The following is a 22,022-nucleotide window of genomic DNA, read 5'->3' as shown; positions in this document are numbered from 1 at the left end:
CGACTAGTGAGTGAACTATGGAATGCACTCAAATACTCTGGCACAGTGAGTTAAAAACAGGGGGAAAAAATTCTTCATAAGGAGTCAACCAACCACATGGTGAAAAACCACAAAGTACGCACAGATTCATCCTTCTCTGCTGTCTAAAGAGAGCTACGCAAGAATGAATGGTTTAGTTGGATCATTCTACGAAGGAGACAGGCATTTAAATCTGACTCACAGTTATACGTTCAATCCTGCCCATTGATTCAATAAATACTTTGAGGATTGGTGTTTACGCCTCGTCGGCGTTACTGGAAGCTGTTTCCTTGAAAGGGAAGAGTCGATGATAAGAAGCAGGAAACAGCCCCTCTTCCCCGCGTTGAAGGAGACGAATCAAGCATTTTTTCTGCAGTGGGTCAATGTGGAGCTGACAGCCCGTCCTGACGTCAGGTCTGCGAGGAGTGGGCGTTCCCCAGTTGGGTGGGAAAGCTGAACCTCCCATCTCCCAGGGAAGGCGGAGGATCCTGCTCCCCCGCACCTCCTGATTCGCTCCCCCAGCTGCCGAAGCCCTCCCTTCCCACTCAAATTAAACTACCTCTGGACTCCTGGAACAGAATTGAACTGACCTGTGGCAACACACGCACAAAAGGACTGATAACCTCAAACGGGACATTGAAGTACTTACAGCACAAGGGGAAGGGGAAAGGAGCCACAGCATTTGAGAATTGATCCGGCGATAAATAAAAAGGCGCAGTGTGGCAAGTTTCACATGGATCTGAGCACGGGGATGCAGAAGGTAAGCCAGAGTGGGTTGAAGCCAGCAGCCGGGGTTGTTCAGCCCTCAGCTCTTTCTCTGAGGTGATCTGAAACAAACTGCTTAATTCAAAGGGGATTCCTCCAGCCTTCGTTTGTGGTAAGAGTTCTCTTAACTTGTAGGTCGAGTTACGAAACCGGTGTAATCCACCACTGAAAGGTATTTGCCCCAAATTTACTGGTGGGAACATGCCAGTCTTTCCTGATCTCTTTAGTTTGGCGGGCGAATTGTTTCCTCTGTTCGGTTTATTCAACGTTAGTTACTGAAGTAGGTTTGGTAATGAGAAAGATGCCCGCCCCCTCCTTCCCTCCCCAACCCTCTCACTCGATCAACTCCAAACTCCCTCTCGGCGTTGAGAGAAGTCAGTAAGGTAATGACTCGGGGTCCATTAACCTACTCCTTGTGTCGACGGTGTTGGGAGCTTCCCTGATGTACAGATACCAACCTGGGCGTGACATTGGGAGGACGGGGAGCCAGCCCCCTCGGTGTGGCGGGACGACAGAGAGGAATCACATCTCGTCCTGTGGGCAAGTGGCATTATGCGCGGAGTGAGTGACTGGAACTACGGGTCCGTTACCTTCTGTCAAAGGTGATAACCTGGCGTTTCACAGGCTGTCAGGAGTTGGAGCTGGTGCCAAAAGAGTCCCTTTCCCTTAAGGGAATGGTCCCAACAAAAAGTATGCTTTAGATCATTATTTCCCGAGCCAACCTATCGGCTGGGAGTCGGTGGTCACTTCTTCTGTAGACGCACAATAGGCATTTTATTTCATTCTGTCAGCGCCAAGGGATGTTTGTTGGCTGTGGGCTGGGGGAATGGGAGGGAGTGTTTATATACAGCTGGGGAGAGCTACAAGATGCTCAGATGATATGCTTTATCGTTGGCGGGACAGAACGAGTCCATGAAAATGACCACATGTTAATTACAGCCGGCCGGTGATCTTAAATCCAGATTTTTGTTCAGCAGGAGCACTTTCTAAAATTGATGTGGAAAAATTCCCTACTCCATCCCCTTTCTTAAAAAAAAACCTCTCTTGTTAGAGAGACCACTGAATGTCTGATTTGCTTCTGAATCATAAAAGGGGCTGTGGTATCGTGGCCCTTCCGCAGACGTTTTTAGATTACTGAGTGAACACGCCAGTCTCCTTAAGATAGTAAATTGAAGTCTTGTTTGTTTTGGTACTCAGGTAGCACTGTTTAATGGAGAACAGCCCGTTCTCTCAATATCGCGGGCCGAAGTTGCAGCCATCCTTCTTAACTAGAACAACCATCAGTGCACTGAAGCAACTGACTGTATTAGGAAACATAAGATGCAAGTCCTCCCTTGTTACAGAGGTGCAAGCCATCTGTGATATTAGGAAGTTTCAAAATAAAAATTCTCTGAATGTAAAGGAGCAACTGTTCGAATTGGTAGCTTCAGAAAGTTGTTATTGATAAGGTATTTTCAATAAGTTTTTTTGCAATTAATAAAAACAAATCGATTAACATGGTACTAGAGTTTTGTTTGAATTAAACCAATTTTGATTTAAGTGCCGTGTTTACAGACAGACGTGTATTCTGATTTGTCTCCAATAGCCACAAAGAAATAAACCCTCGTGGCCCGAATCTGAATACTTATCTCGGGGCAGGAACAAAAACACTACCCATTTAGAGATTCATAGAGTTATACAGCACAGAAACAGGCCCTTCAGCCCAACTGGTCCATGCTGACAAGTTGCCAACCGGAGCTAGTCCCATTTGCCTGCATTTTGCCCATATCCCTCTGCGCCTTTCCTATCCATTAACCTGTTCAAAAGTTTTTAAAACATTCTAATTGTACCTGCCTCCATCGCTTCGTCTGACAGCCTGTTTGCCACTTGTAAAACAAATAGTGCGTGTTCCTGTTCCCAGACCATTGTTAAGATGTTATGCTTAAATATTTAAAGTATATGTGTTGGGAAAAGTAATTAAACAGCCAGCAATTAATTGGAAATACTAGTGAAACAGGCATCAAATAAGTGGAAGTACTATAGTGATTACTTCATCCCAGTGTCTGCAGCAATCAGAAGGGATTTGATTTCCATACCAGATTTTGTAATAGCAGGGCATTAGTTATATTCCATTGTCAAATTAGATATGGGAAAAGAAATGGATTGTATTAAGTTTGGATAGATTGAGATACAGTGTAAAGAGACTGAAATGAAAAGTAAAATGAAATGCTAAATTTGTCTTTTTAAAATCTCAAACAAAAATTAAAACCTGAGAGAAAGATTTCACACTTGCAAAAGTTAATTTTCTGTGCCAGTGTAATCAATACATATGCTTTTGTTATACTTAGCAAGTTAAGGCTTGCCATTTCATGATTGCAGTAAGGTTTAACTTCTACCTTCTGCTCAAATACAGTATCTTCATGTCATTCAATGCATAGAAAATAAGAAATAACACTAGTATAGCCAGTGGCAGAGCAGTACAAACAAAAACTTTGAAGTCTTTGTATTTAAACATTGATCCGTTTCTGATCTGAAGCACCATTTGCACATAAAAGGCAAGTGGCATTAATCATTTCTGTATTCTACCTGTCAGGAATAATTCTGTTGGTGCAGTTGAATGTAAGTTGCTACAGTAGAGAAAGCTATGTAGCCAATGGCCATTACCAATGATTATAGAAAATGGATTTGGGTCTTTGAATGTAAAAAGACTGTTGATCTGTGCTGGTGGTCTGATCCACTTAGAGTACCAGTCAGAAAACCTCGCTACCTCCACTGTCTCAGTAGTAACTGTGAAATCCATCTTTTCCTCACTGTTGGACCTTCAAACATTTGATTAATTCGTTGCATTGCTGGCTTGAAGCAAGAATTTTTGTTGTTGACATCAGCAGATAAGGAAGTTGTGTAGTAAGGAGAAGACAAGCCAGCAGAAGTAAGTGACTTCTGGCAGAAAGGAAGTCCTACACATTACCACACAGAAAGGAGGCAAGGGCAAGAGTGATAATATAAGTGCAGTTTACCATCCTTTGTAATCTGAGTGGTGACAGAACAAAAAATTTGTCAGGGCATCTACTCAGTAGATACTGCTTGATAGCACAGTTGCAAATAATCATGTGGAAGATTTGATTTTTACAAATGAAATGACAAGTTCATCTTTTGCAATTGTTCAATTTTTTATCACACAGTTTATGCAATATGCTGTGGAGACATTGACTATTTGTGTTTTCACTGACTTTTCATTCACTGCAGATGGTTAGAGAGATTCAAATCATGATCTTCCTGCCAATCTATTCAAGCTGGCTCTGATTTTGATTGGCTACAGGCAACAGCCCATTTTGATACCTGGTAATGGATCCAATAAGCAAATGATTCGACAAAAATGTAATCACAATTTTCTGAATGGAAGGTATAGATGTCTACAGTCAACCTGGACGACATGGCTGAAAATTACAGATCATGGAATTCCACTGCACACATGTACAAAATAGTAACCAGATCTCACATTATCTGCTGTTATTCTGTGGTCTGTGAGTTGTAAAGAGATATAGCATGGAAACAGGCCCTTCAGCCCACTGAGTCTGTACCAACCATTAAACACCTATTTTTATGCTAATCCTTCCCTAAGGGAAATGGCAGTAATTATTAATTATATGGAGCTCATTTAAACCAAGGATGTGGTGTAACTGCAATGTTAAGCTTCAATCATGCAGCAGCTCATTATCATGGTGTTGAAGTGTAGATATTTTGGGACACTTCAGTCTGGTATGAGAAAGGGCTGTTGACTCGTACTGTTCTTTTCAACACCTTTTGACTTCAGCTGTTGTGGTTAGTTATAAATCTCTATTTATATTCATGACAGAAAGTTGCTCTTTTAAATAAAAGATAAATCAAGCTCAAAGGTCAAGGTTGATTATGCGAAAAAGAAACACCAAGATTGAGAAATTGTAGAACAATCAATTTTAGACTGTAAAGTCCTAAAAGATGGTAGCAATCTGAGCAAAAAATAAGTTACATAAAAAGCCATGTAATATTTCTTCACTTCAAAACTGATGGGAAGGAGGAGTGATGCATTTAAGTTGGGAAAGCAAGAGAGGAAATTTCTGACATGAACTGACTATATATAACTAAAGGAGAGAGAAGGCTATGGCAGTGGACAGACAATAAGTGTTTGAGACCAAAGGCAAAAGAAGGTTATTTGATCGTGACAAGTTTTCACTGGCCCTCTGTTCAGGAATGTGAGAGATGGGGTGATTGGAAGGGCCACCACGGATATGGTAGCAATATTCAAGTTGTGTGTAAAGGAAATGAAGAGATTGCAGTATGAAGCATCTCTCACACACTATCTGGTTGTAGCAAGTTCCTGGCTGTGAAAGTGATAGCAGTAGAAATGCATGATGGGGGTGTGTGATGGAGCACACAGCTTTCATTCTACATACATTTCAAGAGTCTTGGCTCACTAGGTGACTCCAGGCTCTATCTGATCCATACTAGCACCTTCTATCTGCACCTGTCTCTTGCAGTCCTCCACTCATTTAACATTATTGGTTTGCTATTTAGGGTTTTGGGAGCCAGAAGAGAGAGTTGTTTAGTAATGAGGATTTGATAGGGTAATTCTTGCTTTATCATCAAAGGACCTTTTGATCATTTTGTAGTGTTTGATGGGTGAACTAGTCACTAACCTCAACAAACCATTGAGTGAATCTGAAATTATTCAGAACCTAATTGACTGGTTTTGCACATCTTCAGAAATTTCTGCTGCATGAACATTAAAAACAGAAGAATGAAGTAACTGTTATTTACCCGATGCAATGAAATAAGTGATTTTTATGGCATTTATGTGACAATTACAATACATGTATAAAGTTTATATCAAAGAGTTTATACTAACTGTTGGATCAATGTCTGGTTGAAAGTCCAGGTAACTCCAGGCACGTGCATAACTTTTTCGCACCTCTGAGTACTGGGATGCCATATGGAGCAACTGAACACATGGGGCTTGTTTCTTTATTAAACCACGTAAAAGTGGAATGAAATAAAAAGGAGGGGGAATTCTGCTCCAGTGTTTGCAATGGTCACCCAGCAAGATTTAGCTACTGAGGCAGTATCAGAAGGGTTGGAATTGCAGCAGGACTGGAAAGTTAGAAGGAGGTATGCATGTACTTTATTGACAAATGAGAACCACGCACATAGATTGGGTGTGAGATAATGGCCTAGAAATTCTAATACACCCAAACGTATGTGTTTGACAATTGACAAGCACGGCAGTGAGGCAAGATTGCTTTGGTTGTGGGAACCTGCTGCTAACATTATTGCAAATTTTTGGATCAAATACGTGCTGCCTGGTAGTCTGATCCAAGGTCAAGTTCAGGTGGGTGAAAGTGTGCAGGGCTATTGAGCTGGTCTGTGCCTACAAGGTCTGTGCTATAGCGGGAGGGTGAGGGGAGTGGGGTGGGAAGGAGATACCAATCAGTCCTCTCTGCTGCTATCTTGACATTGTGGTGGTGGAATGACATCACGGGCCACTGCTGTGATGGCTGGAAATGGGAGGGGAGACCTGTGGGGCCTCTTTGCTTGGGAGGAGGGAGAAGGATTGTGCCAAAGGTGAATTAAGCAAGAAGAGGAGTATGGAGATTAGAACCACAGGAGTACGGGAAGAGGTGGGGACAGCAGATCGGGGTTGGGGCCTGGGCTACCTCAATTACGTTCTGGGGTACAGTGGGATTGTTTTGCCAGTTGAATTTTCAGTGTGAGAGGCAATGCCCTGGTAATGCTTATTATTGTGCTACTCTTCTGGCAGAAGAGGACAGGTGGGAGTGGTTGGCAAGTGGACAAGGAAAGTCCATTTTCAATTGCATAATGTTTTTCATTCTTTCAGAGTTAGGAAATTAATTTTTTTCCTGTCCCTTCTGTGAAGGGATTATCATTAAGATCTAATACCAACTAAACTTTACAAACAATGAACTGAATTTGAAGCAATAATCTGGGTCTCTTGATGGCACCATTACCTTTTTGAAGATATTTGAAATCTGACTGTAATATTAGAAGAACCAGATGGACTAGACATTTTCATTGGTACAGAGGCAAAGAAACTGTGCTTTTAAAATCTTACTTCCTTTTAACTAATGAAAAGTCCACCATGGGGTAAGTTACAATATAGTGACATAAATTTACTAGATGCTGTTTGTCACTACATAAATGCAAGTGATTGCATTGCGAGGGGAAGGGAAATTATGTGCAGATGGGTCAGCTAACCTAATTGTCAGCCAGTGGGCTGACCAGTCACTTGATAAGCGGAGGTTATTGGCATGAAAACTGGGTGTTTTTCTGGTTAGCAATCAGTGGTGAGCAGGGTACCGGAGGGGTCGGTGCTGGGCCTGCAAATGTTCATGATATGCATTAACGATTTGGAAGCGGGGACCAAGTGTAGCGTATCTAAGTTTGCTGATGACAGTAAACTGAGTGGGAAAGCAAATTGTGCAGAGGATGCAGAGAGTCTGCAGAGAGATCGATATAGGTTAAATGAGTGAACAAGGGTCTGGCTGATGGAGTACGATGTTGGTAAATGCGAGGTCATCCACTTTGGAAGGAAAAATAGAAGATCAGATTATTATTTAAATGGTAAAAGGTTGCAGCATGCTGTTGAGCAGAGGGACTTGGGAGTTCTTGTGCATGAATCACAAAAGGTTGGTTTGCAGGTGCAACAGGTTATCAAGAAGGCAAATAGAATGTTGGCCTTCATTGCTAGAGGGATTGAATTTAAGAGCAGGGAGGTTATGCTGCAACTGTACAGGGTACTGGTGAGGCTGCACCTGGAGTACTGCATGCAGTTCTGGTCTCCTTACTTGAGGAAAGATATACTGGCTTTGGAGGCAGTGCAGAGGAAGTTCACCAGGTTGATTCCAGAGATGGGGGGGGGGGGGGGGGGTTGGCCTATGAGAAGAGATTGAATCACCTGGGACTATACTTGCTAGAATTAGAAAAATGAAAAGGGATCTTGTAGGAACATATAAAATTATGAAAGGGATAGAGAAGATAGAGGCAGGAAAGTTGTTTCCACTGGTAGATGAGACTAGAACTAGGGGATATAGCCTCAAAATTCGGGCAATAGATTTAGGATGGAGATGAGGAGAAACTGCTTTTCCCAGAGAGTAATGAATCTGTGGAATTCTCCGCCCAGGGAACCAGTAGAGGCTACCTCATTAAATATATTTAAGACACAGTTAGATCGATTTTTGCTTAGTAAGGGAATTAAGGGTTGTGAGGAAAAGGCAGGTAGGTGGAGCTGAGTCCACGGCCAGATTGGCCATGATCTTGTTAAATGGCGGAGCAGGCTCGATGGGCCAGATGGCCTACTCCTGCTCCTATTTCTTGTGTGTGGGTTTAGGCTGGGTGCTATGGTTTCCTCCCACATCCCAAAGATCAGTTGGTTGGTTAACTGGCCACTCTAAAATGCCCCCTAGTGTGTAGGTGAGTGGTGGAAACTAGGCAGAATTGATGCGAATATGGGGAGAATAAAATGAGATCAGTGTAAGATTAGTACAAATAGGAGTTTGATGATCAGTGTGGATTCAGTGGGTGAAGGGCTGTTTCCTTGTTGCATTTCTCTGATTCCGGGGGAGCTGGAAGAAACCCCATGGTGGGGCGTCAATCTGGCCCTTCCTCTGAAATATTTAATGGAACATCCTTGGAAAATGCATGCTGAATAAAGGTCAAAGTCAGGTCGAAAAAACTGCTGGATTGTCCTGGACTCCACCTGCTGCTGGGCTTGCTCTCTCTGGTCTCTGCATACCCCACTATTTTTTTCCAGATGTGGAGGGCTGGACAAGCTGACTTACTGCACTCAGCAAGCAATTGTTGAAGTGGAAGATGTTCCAAGTAACAAACCGACCTTGGGCGTCACATTCTGAGACCTCACTCTCTGGAACATGTTGACAGCTGTTACGATTCATTGACTGAAGAAGGCTTTGTTAACTTTTTGCATGTGCCTGAAAGAGACACTTTGAAAAGTATATTTAAATAATCCAAAGTGATTTTTAATTTAAAGATATTTTCAATACAAAACAAATAAATAATAGCATTAAAATATAATAAAGGAAGTTAAACCTCTAAGGTATACAAATTTTAAGTTTTGCTTTACTTTCAAGATTTAACTTAAACTAATCCGAGGCATTCTTAAACAAATCCAAGACATGTCTGGCTGCCCCCAGAACACTGCGCAAAAGATGTATTTCACTGTGTGTTTCCATGTACATGTTACTAATAAAGATACGGTATCTTATACATACATGACCATAACAAACCATTAGGCAGAGAGGTATATTGGTTATAAGTGCAACAGATTTATTAGGTAATTTACATTCAGTTTCAGGCACAGTAGTGTAGCAGTTAGCGTAACACTATTACAGCGCCAGCGACCCAGGTTCAATTCCAGCTGCTGTCTGTAAGGAGTTTGTGCATTCTCCCTGTGTCTGCATGGGTTTCCTCCAGGTGCTCCGAGATTAGGTAGTTGTGGACATGCTATGTTAGTGCTGGAAGCGTGGCGACACTTGCAGGCTGCCCCAGAACACTCTACGCAAAAGATGCATTTCACTGTGTGTTTCAATATACATGTGACTAATGAAGATAATCTTATAATCTTATTTTATAATACTGAACAGAACAATACTTGCAATCGGTTTTGTTGAAACCTCAGGGGCTCCCTCTCTGAGTGAATGCAGTGTGGTCCCATTTCCCCCTTCCTGTGTCCTATTGACTGTGGGCCCTTTTCTTCCAGTTGCACTGGCTCCCTCTTTGACCCCATACTTTTATATTCCTTTTCCCCATGATTTTTGCATGCACACCAAGAGTCTTCTGAGTTACCTTAGCCCTGGCCATTTCAAAAACACATTGTTTTATTCACTGCAAGCTCTGTTTCATTTGCAGTTTGAGCTTTTCCTTATCAGTCTTGTTTGCTTTCTTGTACATTGAGCTGTTCATTGACTGGGACCTTTGTGCTGAAATACTCATTCTGTTACAAATGCCTTTTGCATCAATGTTGTGGTCCTACAAATGTTTCAGTCCCTCTTCTTTTGTCTCTTTGTCTCTTAGATGGAGTTCTACCCCTAATTTCTGGTTTCAAGTACCCACACTTCATAAATTTGATCTTCTTGTTCCCTCCCAGGTTATCCTTCTGCCTCCAATATAACATCACAGTCTAAATTACTGGCCTGCCCTTCACAGTCTGGTAATTTTAAATGTAATTCTGCTTCCACACACCCATTACATTGTTCTTGTTCTGGAACTAAACTGATCATCATGTTTCACTTCTCAACTTTGCACCATATTAATGTTATATTTGCTTCAACAGTCTTTAACTTGTTCTTGGCAATATTAATATTAAACCTGCTTTACATTGCTGTTCCATTTACAACAATAATACTGATACAACTAAGTTGGGTGGTACAGTGGTGTAGCATTTAGGCCACTGCCTCCCATTTCCAGGGACCCATGTTCTATCTTGACCTCAGCTGCTCTCTGTGTGGAGTTTCCACATTCTCCCCCTGACTGTGTGATTTCTGCAAAGTACTCTGGTTTCCTCCCACACCCAAAGACATAGCAGTAGGTTAATTGGCTACTGTAACTTGCCTCTCAGTGGCAAAAGAACCAAAGGAGAGTTGATGGGCATATAAGAGAAGAGGTACAGGAGAAAAATGGAAGGGGAATGGGTCCAATGGGATTGCTCATTTGGGAGTCAGAATAGCCTCCTTTGTGCTATTAAAGTAAAATGCATCAGAAATGCTTTACATTTAAACCAATTCACCATATGTTTAAGCTACCTCTTCCATACTGGTACCTGCTTTTATTCAAATTAATAGCATTGCTTGTCATATGCTCCCATCTCTGCTAAAAAGCTGAAGACTGAATGTGAAGTGCATCCAAACTCTTTCTTCGGTCAGTCACTGCTCCATTGCTGCAATCAGGGTGGAGATGGTGATGGAGCGGACTGTCAAATGTGCTGACATCTGATCTCCTGCTTACTTTGGATTTCTTCCTTTCATCCAACGTGCGCGTAAACCCTGGATATGATGAGGAATGAACAGCTGATAGGGCATGGTTCCCTATCGATTTTCAGTTAGCTCTGTTCAATAACCCTATGCAGTAAATTATTATGGGAAGTCAAAGTATCAATCAGTTCCAAAGGTATTAAATGTGCTTCTGCAGAAGGATAGAATGAGGGTTATGATAAAATTGGAATGAGGGCCTGAGGTCCGTCAAAAAGGAAAGAGCTAGTTGGAACTAATGTTTCTCATGGCACAAATTGATAGTAAAGGCAACTGGGATATTTTGGTCTGGACTTTATCAATATTACAGAAATCTGGAAGGACTATATTAATCAAGTGTCCTGTCCTTTCCCTAGTACTGACCATTTACTCCAGGATCATTTTATGAACAGGACATTACTTCTGAGTAATCAATGTCTAACACTTATTGATACAATGGCCTGGAGATACTGGTTATAATCACTGGAAAACTGTCAGCATTGACTATCATTCCTCACATATTAACCTGGAAAATCCAGAGTTTTCTGTTAGTAATTCCTTCCACCTCCACAGCCTCCTGGAGTGTAACCTTCATAAATCTCAAGAACATGTACAAGAATTTCAAACTGATCACTTTTGACAGAACATGTTGAGCATATTGTACACATTTAGCCATATCAACACATCAACATGCAACACAAGTATTGAAATAAACAGCAATCCGCTCATCACTTCAACATGTTATGGAGCCAAATGAATAATTGAATCCGCAGCCCTTTCTGCATTTGCCATAATTGGAATAGAATAGATGGTGCAGCTGTCAGTGCACAAAGGGGAGCAGAAAAATTTAGCACTCTGCCAGGCCAACACAAGTTGACAGCTAATGGGATCAATCTTACCCACAGCTTGGAGAGCAGTCACCCACCACTTCCAACCCTGTAACCAGGTAACAGATGCTAGTGTTCCAGGGATCACCTGGCTATTTCAATGCAGTCACTTGGTGTCCTCTGCTCTCTATTTTGATCAGCACATTGTTATTGGCAATTTTCATTGCTTAATATGCACTTGATTGGGAAACCTTACCAAAAATGGGTATGAAGAAGCAATAGCCTGAGTGCAAAATATTTTCATTCTGGGGCTAAGCATTAGCAAGTTACTGGGAAGGGGAGAAACCAATGTAAAGAATTGCTTCTTTCTGAACTTTGCTTATGTACCTTCCCTTATCTACAGGGTACAGCAGAAAGCAAGCAAGCTTAGAGATGAGAGAATCTAACATCTCAATGTGAATTCACATTTGAAAGACCCTTGGCAGAAGCACAACTGAGTTTCCGTTCAGTCTGTATTCATTAGAAAGGACTTAAAAATGCCTTTTTTTTCCCCATGGCAGAATTATCTCTAACCCACGCTTATATTTGTGGAAGGACACTACTGACTCCAACACTGAAAGCCAATGCTAATATTAACATATTTACAGTGCTTTAAGGAGACTTTTCATGAAAAGCATTTCTCAGGTGGTGATTACTAATATTGATCCACTGACAGGATATTTGTATCTCAGTCACAAGTCACAGAAACCCGATTTCTTCTCATTAGCATCGCTTCACCAGCAATTGCTGATCGAAAACCTCTTACGAAACAAAATGGGAACTATGGCTTTAACCTTTCTTTCGAAGCGCTGCACTGAAGTTATCCAAAAGTCCATGGGACTAGTCCAATGACCACAGGCAAATTCCACTGTCTGATCAGAGAAGGATGAAAACATGTGTCCCCTCCCAACCTCAATGGGATTCCAACACAACTGTTAAAGCAATCGTGTACTGTTCCATAATTTTGTTTTTCTTTTAAATAGTCAAGCATCAGAGTATTAATGCATTATAAATATTTCACTAAGTATAATTGGAACATAATCAGATTGATTGAACTGATAATTTATAAGATTAAACATAATAAACAGGATGTTGTTCAGTTCTGAAAACAGCCTATTTGTGCAGTGCTGTGATTTTCCAATATGCACACTGTATTTTGATCTAATATTAATCAACCAGCTATTGAGTCTGCAATTGGAAGGAGACACAAATATGATTGTCTGCCTTAGTCACTAAGATGCCTACACAGTTATAACTGAGTTTGAGAAAATGTGTTTACTTCAGTTTCTAAGTGGCACCAATAGTATATTCAAGAGCAGGGAAATGATTCACAGAAGTACATATATCCCTTGGATTCCTTGGATTCAATGCCTGACAGAACTTAATGTTGGAAAAGCAGAAATCGGTACAACAAACATTGTTAGCTCTTTGTATACAGTTTTCTTTGAGGTCAGTGGTATGTGGTGTCACTTTACAGCTGACTTCAAAATCTGAGCTATTGTGTGATGTTTCTAAACATACATTAGGTTACATTAATTTATTCAATATCTTAGATAATCATATCTCACAATCTTTACTGAGCCAAAGGTTTATGGGTTCATAGCCACTCTATACATTTGAGGGATGACCTCTTTGAAACATGCAAGATTCTGAGATTTGCAGGAGGGATACCAAGGGATTCTTTCCTCTAACCGGTATGTCTAGAAGTAGATGAAAGGGATGAAATACCAGTCAATTAGAAATGAGCTGAAGGGGAATTTGGTGTGTGAAAAGTTGCAAATCTTTAGAATTTGCCCTTGCGAAGGGCTTGGCTGCTCGGGTATTGAGTATATTCAAGGATGAGATCAATTAAGGGTTGTGGATATTGGGGTCAGGTGGGAAAATAGATGAGGCACAGCATCAGTGATCCATAAGCAATTAGTGGAAATCTGAAAACAGAAAATGATGGAAATACTTAGCAAGTCAGGCAGCATCTGTAAAGCGAGAAGCAGAATTCAGGTTTCAGGCCCCTCAGTTCTGCCCACAAACTGACTGCCTCTTTTGCATCAGTGATTTGGTTTCAAAAACACTTTGAATGGCTGTAAGTGAAAACAGGAAAACCTGCAGATGCTGGTAATCTAAAATAAAACCAGAAAATGTTGGAAATACTCACCAAGTCAGGCCTCATCTGTGAGAAGAGAAATTGAGCTGACATTTCAGGTTGAAGACCTTTCGTCATGGTAAATTGGCTCTGTTTCTCATCCCACAGATGTGTCTTGACCTGCTGAGTATTGCCAGCATTTTCTGCTTCAGACTGTCAGTAAAGTGTTTTGGGATGTCCTGAGCTTTTGATAGACATTGCGTGCATACAAGGCTAGACTTGCTTATTAGGCTAGTACTTAGAGGACTGAACTTCTGATCTGAAGACATGAGTTTGAATTCCATCATGGCAGATGGGGGGCATTCAAGTTCAATCAATTAAATAAAAACCTGCAAATAAAAGCTAGGGCTGTGGTTACTGACTGTGTCATTGCTGTTTGGGTATAAAAATCCTTCTGGTTTAGCAATGTGTTTTAGTGAAGAAAATTAGCAGTCCTGGTCAACCCATAATGTTCTCCAAAGCCAGAACAATGTTGGAACAATGAAGGAATGTTGGTCTCGTCAGCAATGCCCACATCCAGTAAATGAATAAAATTTTAAAAGGCACTTCATAAAACAAAGAATGATGGAAGAACTATAACTGACAACTCTGGACACCTAATTCATCTTGCACATTTTTCTTTGAGTGGAAAAATTGCTAACTTCTTTTCAACCAGTTTCTCTTTTCCTCGTCAACACAAGATCAGCACAAGACTCCTGCTTCTGTGCAGTTATCAAGAGATGTATAAAACTATACATTAGCTCCACAAGTGAATGCTTCCAGGGAGAGATGCTTGTGCTTCTCTTAGAAAAAAATCACAGGCTCCAATTAGATACCAAAGCTCAAGTATCTTACCGATGAAACCTGCAGCTATCAGTGTTAAATCACTTTTCTAGTCAGTACAGAGTTGATGTGCTTTGTACAGTGCAGTTTCTTAAAATGTTGCAGTTTAAAATATTTGCTTCCTCTGCCATAAGCAACCAATGTGTAAGACTGAATAGAAATTTCAAAAAGAGAATAACTGTACTTGCTGGAAACCAGAAACAAGAATTGAAAATATTAAACACAAAAGCCAGGCATTATCAGTGGCAAGAAACAAAAAGCTAAGCTTTGGATCCAAATATTTCAAAACTGAACATCATAATAACTCAATCTGAAAAATAGAAGGAGAGAAAATATAACTGAGGCAAAAAGGTTATTCATGAATTGCCTTCTTTTTTTCCTTTTATTTAATACAGTTATCTCACCCTGTCACTTCTATTTTTGAATAAGATCACATATTTATAACAGTAACTGCTCTGCCTTCCCTCAGATGCTGGTAAACCTGCTTTTGGCTGATGCTTGAGAGCGTAAGCCTCAGATTTTGGGGGTCAAAAGGCAATTTCAGCCTAGTTACAGCCTCCTGAGATGTCATCATCCTTTCAATGATTATACTTAAGTCTAACTAGTTATGTTTCCAATGTGTTTCTGATTGATTAGCAGAGCTTGTTCCACAGAATTGTCACTCAAAATATTGTGTAATGTTGGAAACTTCCAGGACTTTCTGAAGCCAAGACTAATGTTACTGCAATTCCATGAATGGTGATCAGTGTTTGGCTTATCACATTTTACAGTGATTTTTCATACAGCCTTTTGTGAAATATGTTTTTGGGAATTCCAGCAATGTTATTTGGGGGCAATAGATGTATGTAGCTGGACTAATTTGACGCACTGTGTAAATATGTTCAGACCCGAGAGTCTGTCCTTGTACTATGGTTTCTTTGTGCACCTAAAGTAGACATTTCAAATCGGTCAGTGTGTTTGACCAGGAACCACAGGCTGACCTATCTACTTACATGACACAGTAACTGCTGTGGTATTTTATGTGAATGGCACAGAGTAAGAATGGAAGAAATAAAAGCAGGACTGGCCATTTGGTCTCCAAAGCTACTCAATCATTCAATGGACCAGAATCTGAACTTCTGGCAGTTGGACCTTCCATCAACAATAAGTCCAGGTCTTCCAGAGATACACTGTATAATGTGAAAGTCCAAATCTTTCAGTTTATTACTATTGGACCCCACACTGGGAATTGCTTCCGGGAAACCCCATTGATTTAAATGGGGATTGTAGAACAAGGAAGCAAATGGGGTGGTAAGTTGTTCATTTTTGTTTCGTTATCTCTCTTTTATTTACAGTTCTTTTCTTATTACAGTCATTCTTTGTTTTATGGAAGTGTTGCATTCCCAGAAAATGTTTCATTAAGCGTAATTTCATAAATCAAGTGTTTGGGTGAAATGCGTTATGGCCATTGCATGGGTGAAGAGTGGTGCACTTTTCATTATTGTGGCAAATAGATTCATATATGACATACTCTTTAAAAAATCAATGATGCTATTGGAAAAAATTCACACATAGAGTGATCGTAAATTGTCAAATGCCTACATTTATAAGCATTTTAGTTTAGATTTTTAATTTTTAAATTACTTATTTTAATGATTCTTAATTGTCTCAATGGCAGCCATTTGAAAACAAATACTTATGGTTTTTACAAATGCCAAAGGCTGGAGGTGGGACTTCTCGAGCTTTCAAAGATTATTTTGAAGGCAGGGTTATCACACAGAAGCATGTTGGACCCCCTACATTGTGGCAAACTCAGGAAGGTTGTTGGGGGGGGGGAGGGGGTGGATGGGGCAGTGATTCCAGTAAGGTGGTGACCAGTTTAGGAGAACCTGACCCATTTGGATAGGATTATAACTGTAGCTCTAACCCAGTGCCTCTTGGTCTCCATCTCCTATAGGGTTTTAAAAAATCTAACCAATAGCAGATGTTATTTACCCATTAGAACCTCATCATTGACAAACGGATGAATAATCACACAGCAAGACTGCACAATTACGACTGTGAGTGAGGTTTGAATCCAGTCCCAAGTTGGAAGGATGCGTAAAGCAGCTCACTCTTTGTTCCAATTATCCTAGAAATCAAAGGCTTTAGGTAACTTCATTGCAATTAAGAAAATTCCTCGGGTAGAGGGGAAAACAGGCAATTGGGAAATTAGGAAGTTCAAGGGACCTTAAAACTGTCTGGTGTGCAGATAAAACTAGATGTTGATGAAGAATGCCTTTCTAGTGGTAGTTTTAAGTACTTTGCTGTGTTAAAGTGGAGGAAGGTTTAATCTACCTCTGAAGCATGTTCTATTGTAATTGTGATTTGACTTGCCTGTTTTATTTCTCTATCTCTATTGTGTCCTGATTTATTTTCAGATAATTGCTGGAATATAGTTCCACAGACACTATTCACCCTCAAGCACCTTGATCCATGGTCATCGCTGGCACATATACATTGGCGAATATTGAGGGTATATTCTAGCTACAGCCAATCTTATTATTGGACTTACTTGCACATAATGCAGAAATGGTCATTGAACATTAGTCAATGAGTGAGTGTGAGGATTTCTGGTCCTCTTTCCCTAAACCAACTATCACATCTATCCTGACATTCAAGATCCTAAAATCTAGTACAAATTGAGGATCATATTTGGGATTGTCAGATTCCTTTACTCCCTGGATAAGCAGAAGATTGATAGTTGTGTGTTCTGCTATTGGAGCAATGTTCCAGCCTCTCCCATTTGAAATCTCTTTTTCTTTCAATTATGCTTTACTCAAACTAACACCAGAAATAAATGGAGAGGTTTTGTAATCCTTTCTTGTGAAAGGTTGCCTTGACACATCCATCTTGAATAGCTGATGAAAATTTGCATATTAAAAATGGCATATGTCTTTGGGATGGGAATTTTAAAATAGAGGTGTTGCCTAACTGGAAATCAGTGCTTGTGGCTAGGCAGACAGATGATGGATGAATGGGACTTGGTTTGAAACAGGACAGGCCAAATTTAGGATAATAAGTGTCCGAAGTTTGAATGATACCAGACTCACAGAAAGTAAAGCGAGAGACCATAAATAAAAACAAAGAATTCTGGAAGCACTCAGCAGGTCAGGCAGCATATGTGGAAAAAGAAATAATGTTTCAAATCGAAGATCCTTTGTAAGAACAGGGAAAGAGAGAAAACAAGTTAGTTTTAAATTGCTGAGGGGTGGGCGAGGGACGGTTAGGACAAAGGGAATATTCCTCTTAGGATAAGGTCAGTGCTGCCATATAACAAGCTGCTGATGAAGTTATTTGGTTAAGAAACTAATGAGGGCAATTAAGGAGTGAAGCACAAAAGGAATGTAAAAGCTGTGAAATGCAGAGCTTTTGGAAATTTCCAGCGAGTCTGGTTGTGTTAGTGGAGAGAGAAAAACTGAGTCAATATTACAGATGGTTGTCCTACAGAAGAACTGGCCAATTCAGAGAGAATGGCTTCAGTAAAGTTGTAGAATTTAATATTGAATCTAGAAGGTTGCAACATGTCTAGAGAGGAGATTCTGTTCCTCCAGCATACATTGGGAACAGTATAACAGTGCAGGAGGCCACAGACAGGTAGGTCAGAGTGGGATGGAGAAATAAAATGTAACTGGAAGCTCATGGTTGCTCCTGCAGAGTAAAGGCAGGTACTCTGCAAAGTGGCCTCCATTTGGGTTCTCCGAATGCAGTGCACTGGATTAGAAGAAGTGCAACTAAATTTCTGCTTTACCTAGAAGGACTCTTTGGATCACTGGATAGTGGGAAAGAAAGGGGTAAAAGGGCAGATGTTCGATTGTGGTTGCATGGGAAACTAACACAAGGAGGTGAATGATTGTTGGTGATGGAAGAGCTGCCCAGAGACTTGCAAAGGGAGCAGTTTTTTGATTTTCACAATGAGAGACTAGTCAGGACTCTATTGGAATACTCAGGTCAGGAGAAAACAATGGCATGGATGAAGATTTCAGCAACTGATGAGCTGAAGCATGGTTGATGCAGGCAATGATTTAGAAGTAGGCAGGCTTAATGATACTATAAGTGTGTGAGCTGAAACTCATTACCAGCAATTATGATACAAATAGTCGGGTTTAGTTTCAGATAATTGTGAGAGAGTGTGATGGAATGAGTGGGCTAGAAACAGAAGAGGGAAGTCTCCAGTGGATTTGGTCTTCAGTATTTAGTTTAGTGAAATTTCAGTTCATTCAATGCTGGATGTCGGACAAGCAGACTGAAAGTTTAGAGAGAGTGGCCTCTACCAAGGCCTTTGACAAGGTCCCATGTTGCAGGCTGGTCCACAATGTTAGATCACATAGGATTCAGGGTGAGCTAGCCAATTGGATATAAAATTGGCTTGGTGATAGGAGTCAGAGAGCGGTAGTGGAGGATCGTTTTTCGGATTGGAGACCTGAGACCAGTGCTATGCAGCAGGAATCAGTGCTTTGTCCTCTGCTGTTTGTCATATATATTAACAGTTTGGATGAGAATATAGATGACGTGATTAGTAAGTTAGCAGATGACACCAAAATTGGTGGTGTAGTGGACAGTGAAGAAGGTTGTCTAAGGTTACAACAGGATCTAGATCAACTGGGAAAGTGGGCAAGAGAATAGCAGGTGGAATTTAACCTGGACAAGTACAGAGTGGTGTATTGGGGGAAGTTAACCCAGGGCAGGCCATACACAGTGAATGTCATGTCCCTGGGGAGTGTTGTTGCACAGAGAGAACTTGGGGCACGTACATGGATCCCTGAAAAATGAGACCACAGGTAGGCAAGGTGGTGAAGAAGGTCTATGGCATGTTTGCCTTCATCGGCTGGAGCACTGAGTATAAAAGTTGGGACATTATGTTACAGTTGCAAAAAATGTTGGTTAGGCAGCATTTGGAATATTGTGTGCAGTTCTGGTCACCACACAAAAGGAAAGATGTGATTAAGCTGGAGAGGATGCAGAAAAGATTCACAAGGATGTTATGTGAATTGGAAGGCTTGAGTTATCAGGAGAGATAAGAGAGGCTGTCTCTTTTCTCTGGAGCAAAAGAGGCTGAAAGGTGACAAGATGGAGATATGTAAAATTATGAGAGGCATAGAGCATGTAGATAGCTAATGTCTGTTTCTCACAGTAGGGATATCTAAAACTAGAGGGCATAGGTTTAAGCTGAGAAGGAGGAGGTTTAAAGGGGATCTGAGGGGGTTAAACTTTCACACAAAAAATAGCTGGTATCTGGACCGAGCTGCCAGAGGAGGTGGTGGAGGCAGGAACAGTAACAACGTTTAAGAGGCATCTTGACAGGTGCTTGAATGAGTAGGGCATAGAGGGACATGGAATTAATGCAGGCAAGTGGGAATAGTATAGACAGGCAAGATGGTCGGCATAGATACAGTGGGCCGAAGGGCCTGTTCCTATCCTGTACAACTTTATGATTCCGTGAATCTATCTTTATTCTACAAGTTGCATGGAAGCTTGCCTAAAATTGGAGGAGTTAAGCTGAGTTTGAGCATTCCAGTATGGATTGTTGGCTGTTATCAAAATTATTTTTCATCACTATTACTATCAAAAGTATTTGCAATTCTTAGCAAGCTTTCACAGTTTTAGTCCTCTGAACCTAAGGTCTCAGCCCAGTCATTAGCTTTTTTTCTCTATTTTTGAGATATGGACTTTGCTGAGACGACTAGTATTTGTTGCGTTCACTGTTCTAGGGAATGTGATGGTAAGTCATTTTCCTGAACCACAGCAGTCCAGGCATTGAAGGTGCAACCATTGTGCTCTCAGAACAGATAATCTTCAAGTACATCAAGATAAATTGACAGGAGATTAGAGCCAACTCAATCATCTTATCACCCAGAAAATATGATTGCATAACATTTGTTTTTCATTCCATAAGCATGCTCATGGTCCTTTCTGGGTCATTTAGCACCACTTGGAAATTTACCCTGACACTTGCTGCTGTGAATCACTCTGATAATGCCAGTGTGATTTTGTTTTTTTTTGTGTGGCAAACCAGGCAGGATGGTGTCTTGTCATGCAATGTTCAAAGTTCCTTTTGGAGAATTACAGGGGAATTTGAATCACATTAACTTCAGAGTATTGCCCTCACACTCCCACTCCCTGTCCTCTGACCTCACACAGCATTGCTGGTGTGATTTCCTTTCCAACCCCACCCAAACAGTGCCAATAACACCCCAGTCCCCATTCCATCTACATCCCACTCCTGAGCCTTGGGAGGATGACATACATTCAAATACGGAAATATGCAACACTTGGTTTGTTGCAACTGAATTTTATGGCAGTGGATCAAATATTAAATCATATCCACACACCATATGCAATTCTAATGCAGCCTTTAAGGTTCAGTCAAGTTTCTAGGTTCATGTCTCAACCTGCTATTAATGAAATACAAAAAACTTAAGAACTGTTGGCTATTTATCCTTCACTGGATAGCTGGAACCCACCAGAAATGTTTAAGGTGCATGGCTCGTGAAACTTTGTCCTTGACAATATTTAAAATGATTTCTTTGCTGCTTTTTTGAACTTCCCAATCCCGTTAGCCTTTGTTTTTAACCTTTTTGTGAAAACTGTCAGCATCACAACTTCCAGAATACAATTGTATCTCAGTGGACATTATGTTGAGTGCTTGAAGTTTATGGACAATGATAAAATATTAGAGGAAGCCTACTCACGTTAGAGCAAAAGATTTTCATATGAAGGTGTTGACATTTGCTTTTTCAGATAAATAGATGACGGCAGATATTTAAGTTAAACAGGGCTTGCACTTTGTTGGACTCTGAGGGATGTAAAGAACCTGTATCTCCAAGGAATTGGAACTCTTCATCATTTTCTTCAAACATTTTGAAGAAATGTCTCTTTTGAATGCAGCGTTAGCAGGAAATAGAAGACCTGCACAATTTTTTTTTAAAGCATGTTGGAAAGAGATCTTCGAACTGCTGGTGATTTGGGAAAATGCAATAGAATTTCTGGATGTGTTTTTAACTTAATATGATTTGCCCCAACATTACTTCACATTAATATTCCAGGCTTTCCAAAACAACTTCTCAACAGGATATATTGACTGCATTTTTGTTCAATGAAGGTGTCAGAAGCAAGTATCAATCTTGATACCTTGTGGCATGCTAATTTGTCACTGATGACTGAATATCATTAAGAGTGTGGGTGAAGGGAGTGGAGCAGGGGAATGAGGCTAATAGGAAAGCATTTTAAAAGTGCTGACAGAAACACAATGGGCTAAAGAACCATCTTCTTATGTGGTATCTATGATTTGTAACAGGAGGAATTCTCTGCTGTAGTACTCTTGGAAGGGTGTGTAAAGCAGCTCAGTTTATTGGTTCCAATTATCCTACAAATCAAAAGCTTTAGGTAACTTCATTG

General features: G+C 40.7%; 1 protein-coding gene across 1 annotated transcript in view; it reads left to right on the top strand.

The window, feature by feature from the left end:
* The first annotated feature begins 504 nt into the window (after positions 1-504).
* The window catches only part of lmcd1 (LIM and cysteine-rich domains 1), a 69,804-nt gene continuing 48,286 nt past the window's right edge, over positions 505-22,022 (top strand). The window contains exon 1 of the mRNA XM_052018078.1: positions 505-778. Coding sequence (XP_051874038.1) covers positions 752-778 — 27 coding nt within the window. The 5' untranslated portion in view covers positions 505-751. The remainder of the gene's footprint in view (positions 779-22,022) is intronic.

The sequence above is a fragment of the Pristis pectinata genome, chromosome 6 (assembly GCF_009764475.1).
Source record: "Pristis pectinata isolate sPriPec2 chromosome 6, sPriPec2.1.pri, whole genome shotgun sequence".
NCBI classification, from domain to species: domain Eukaryota; kingdom Metazoa; phylum Chordata; class Chondrichthyes; order Rhinopristiformes; family Pristidae; genus Pristis; species Pristis pectinata.
This window is presented reverse-complemented; position numbering and strand designations above follow the sequence as displayed.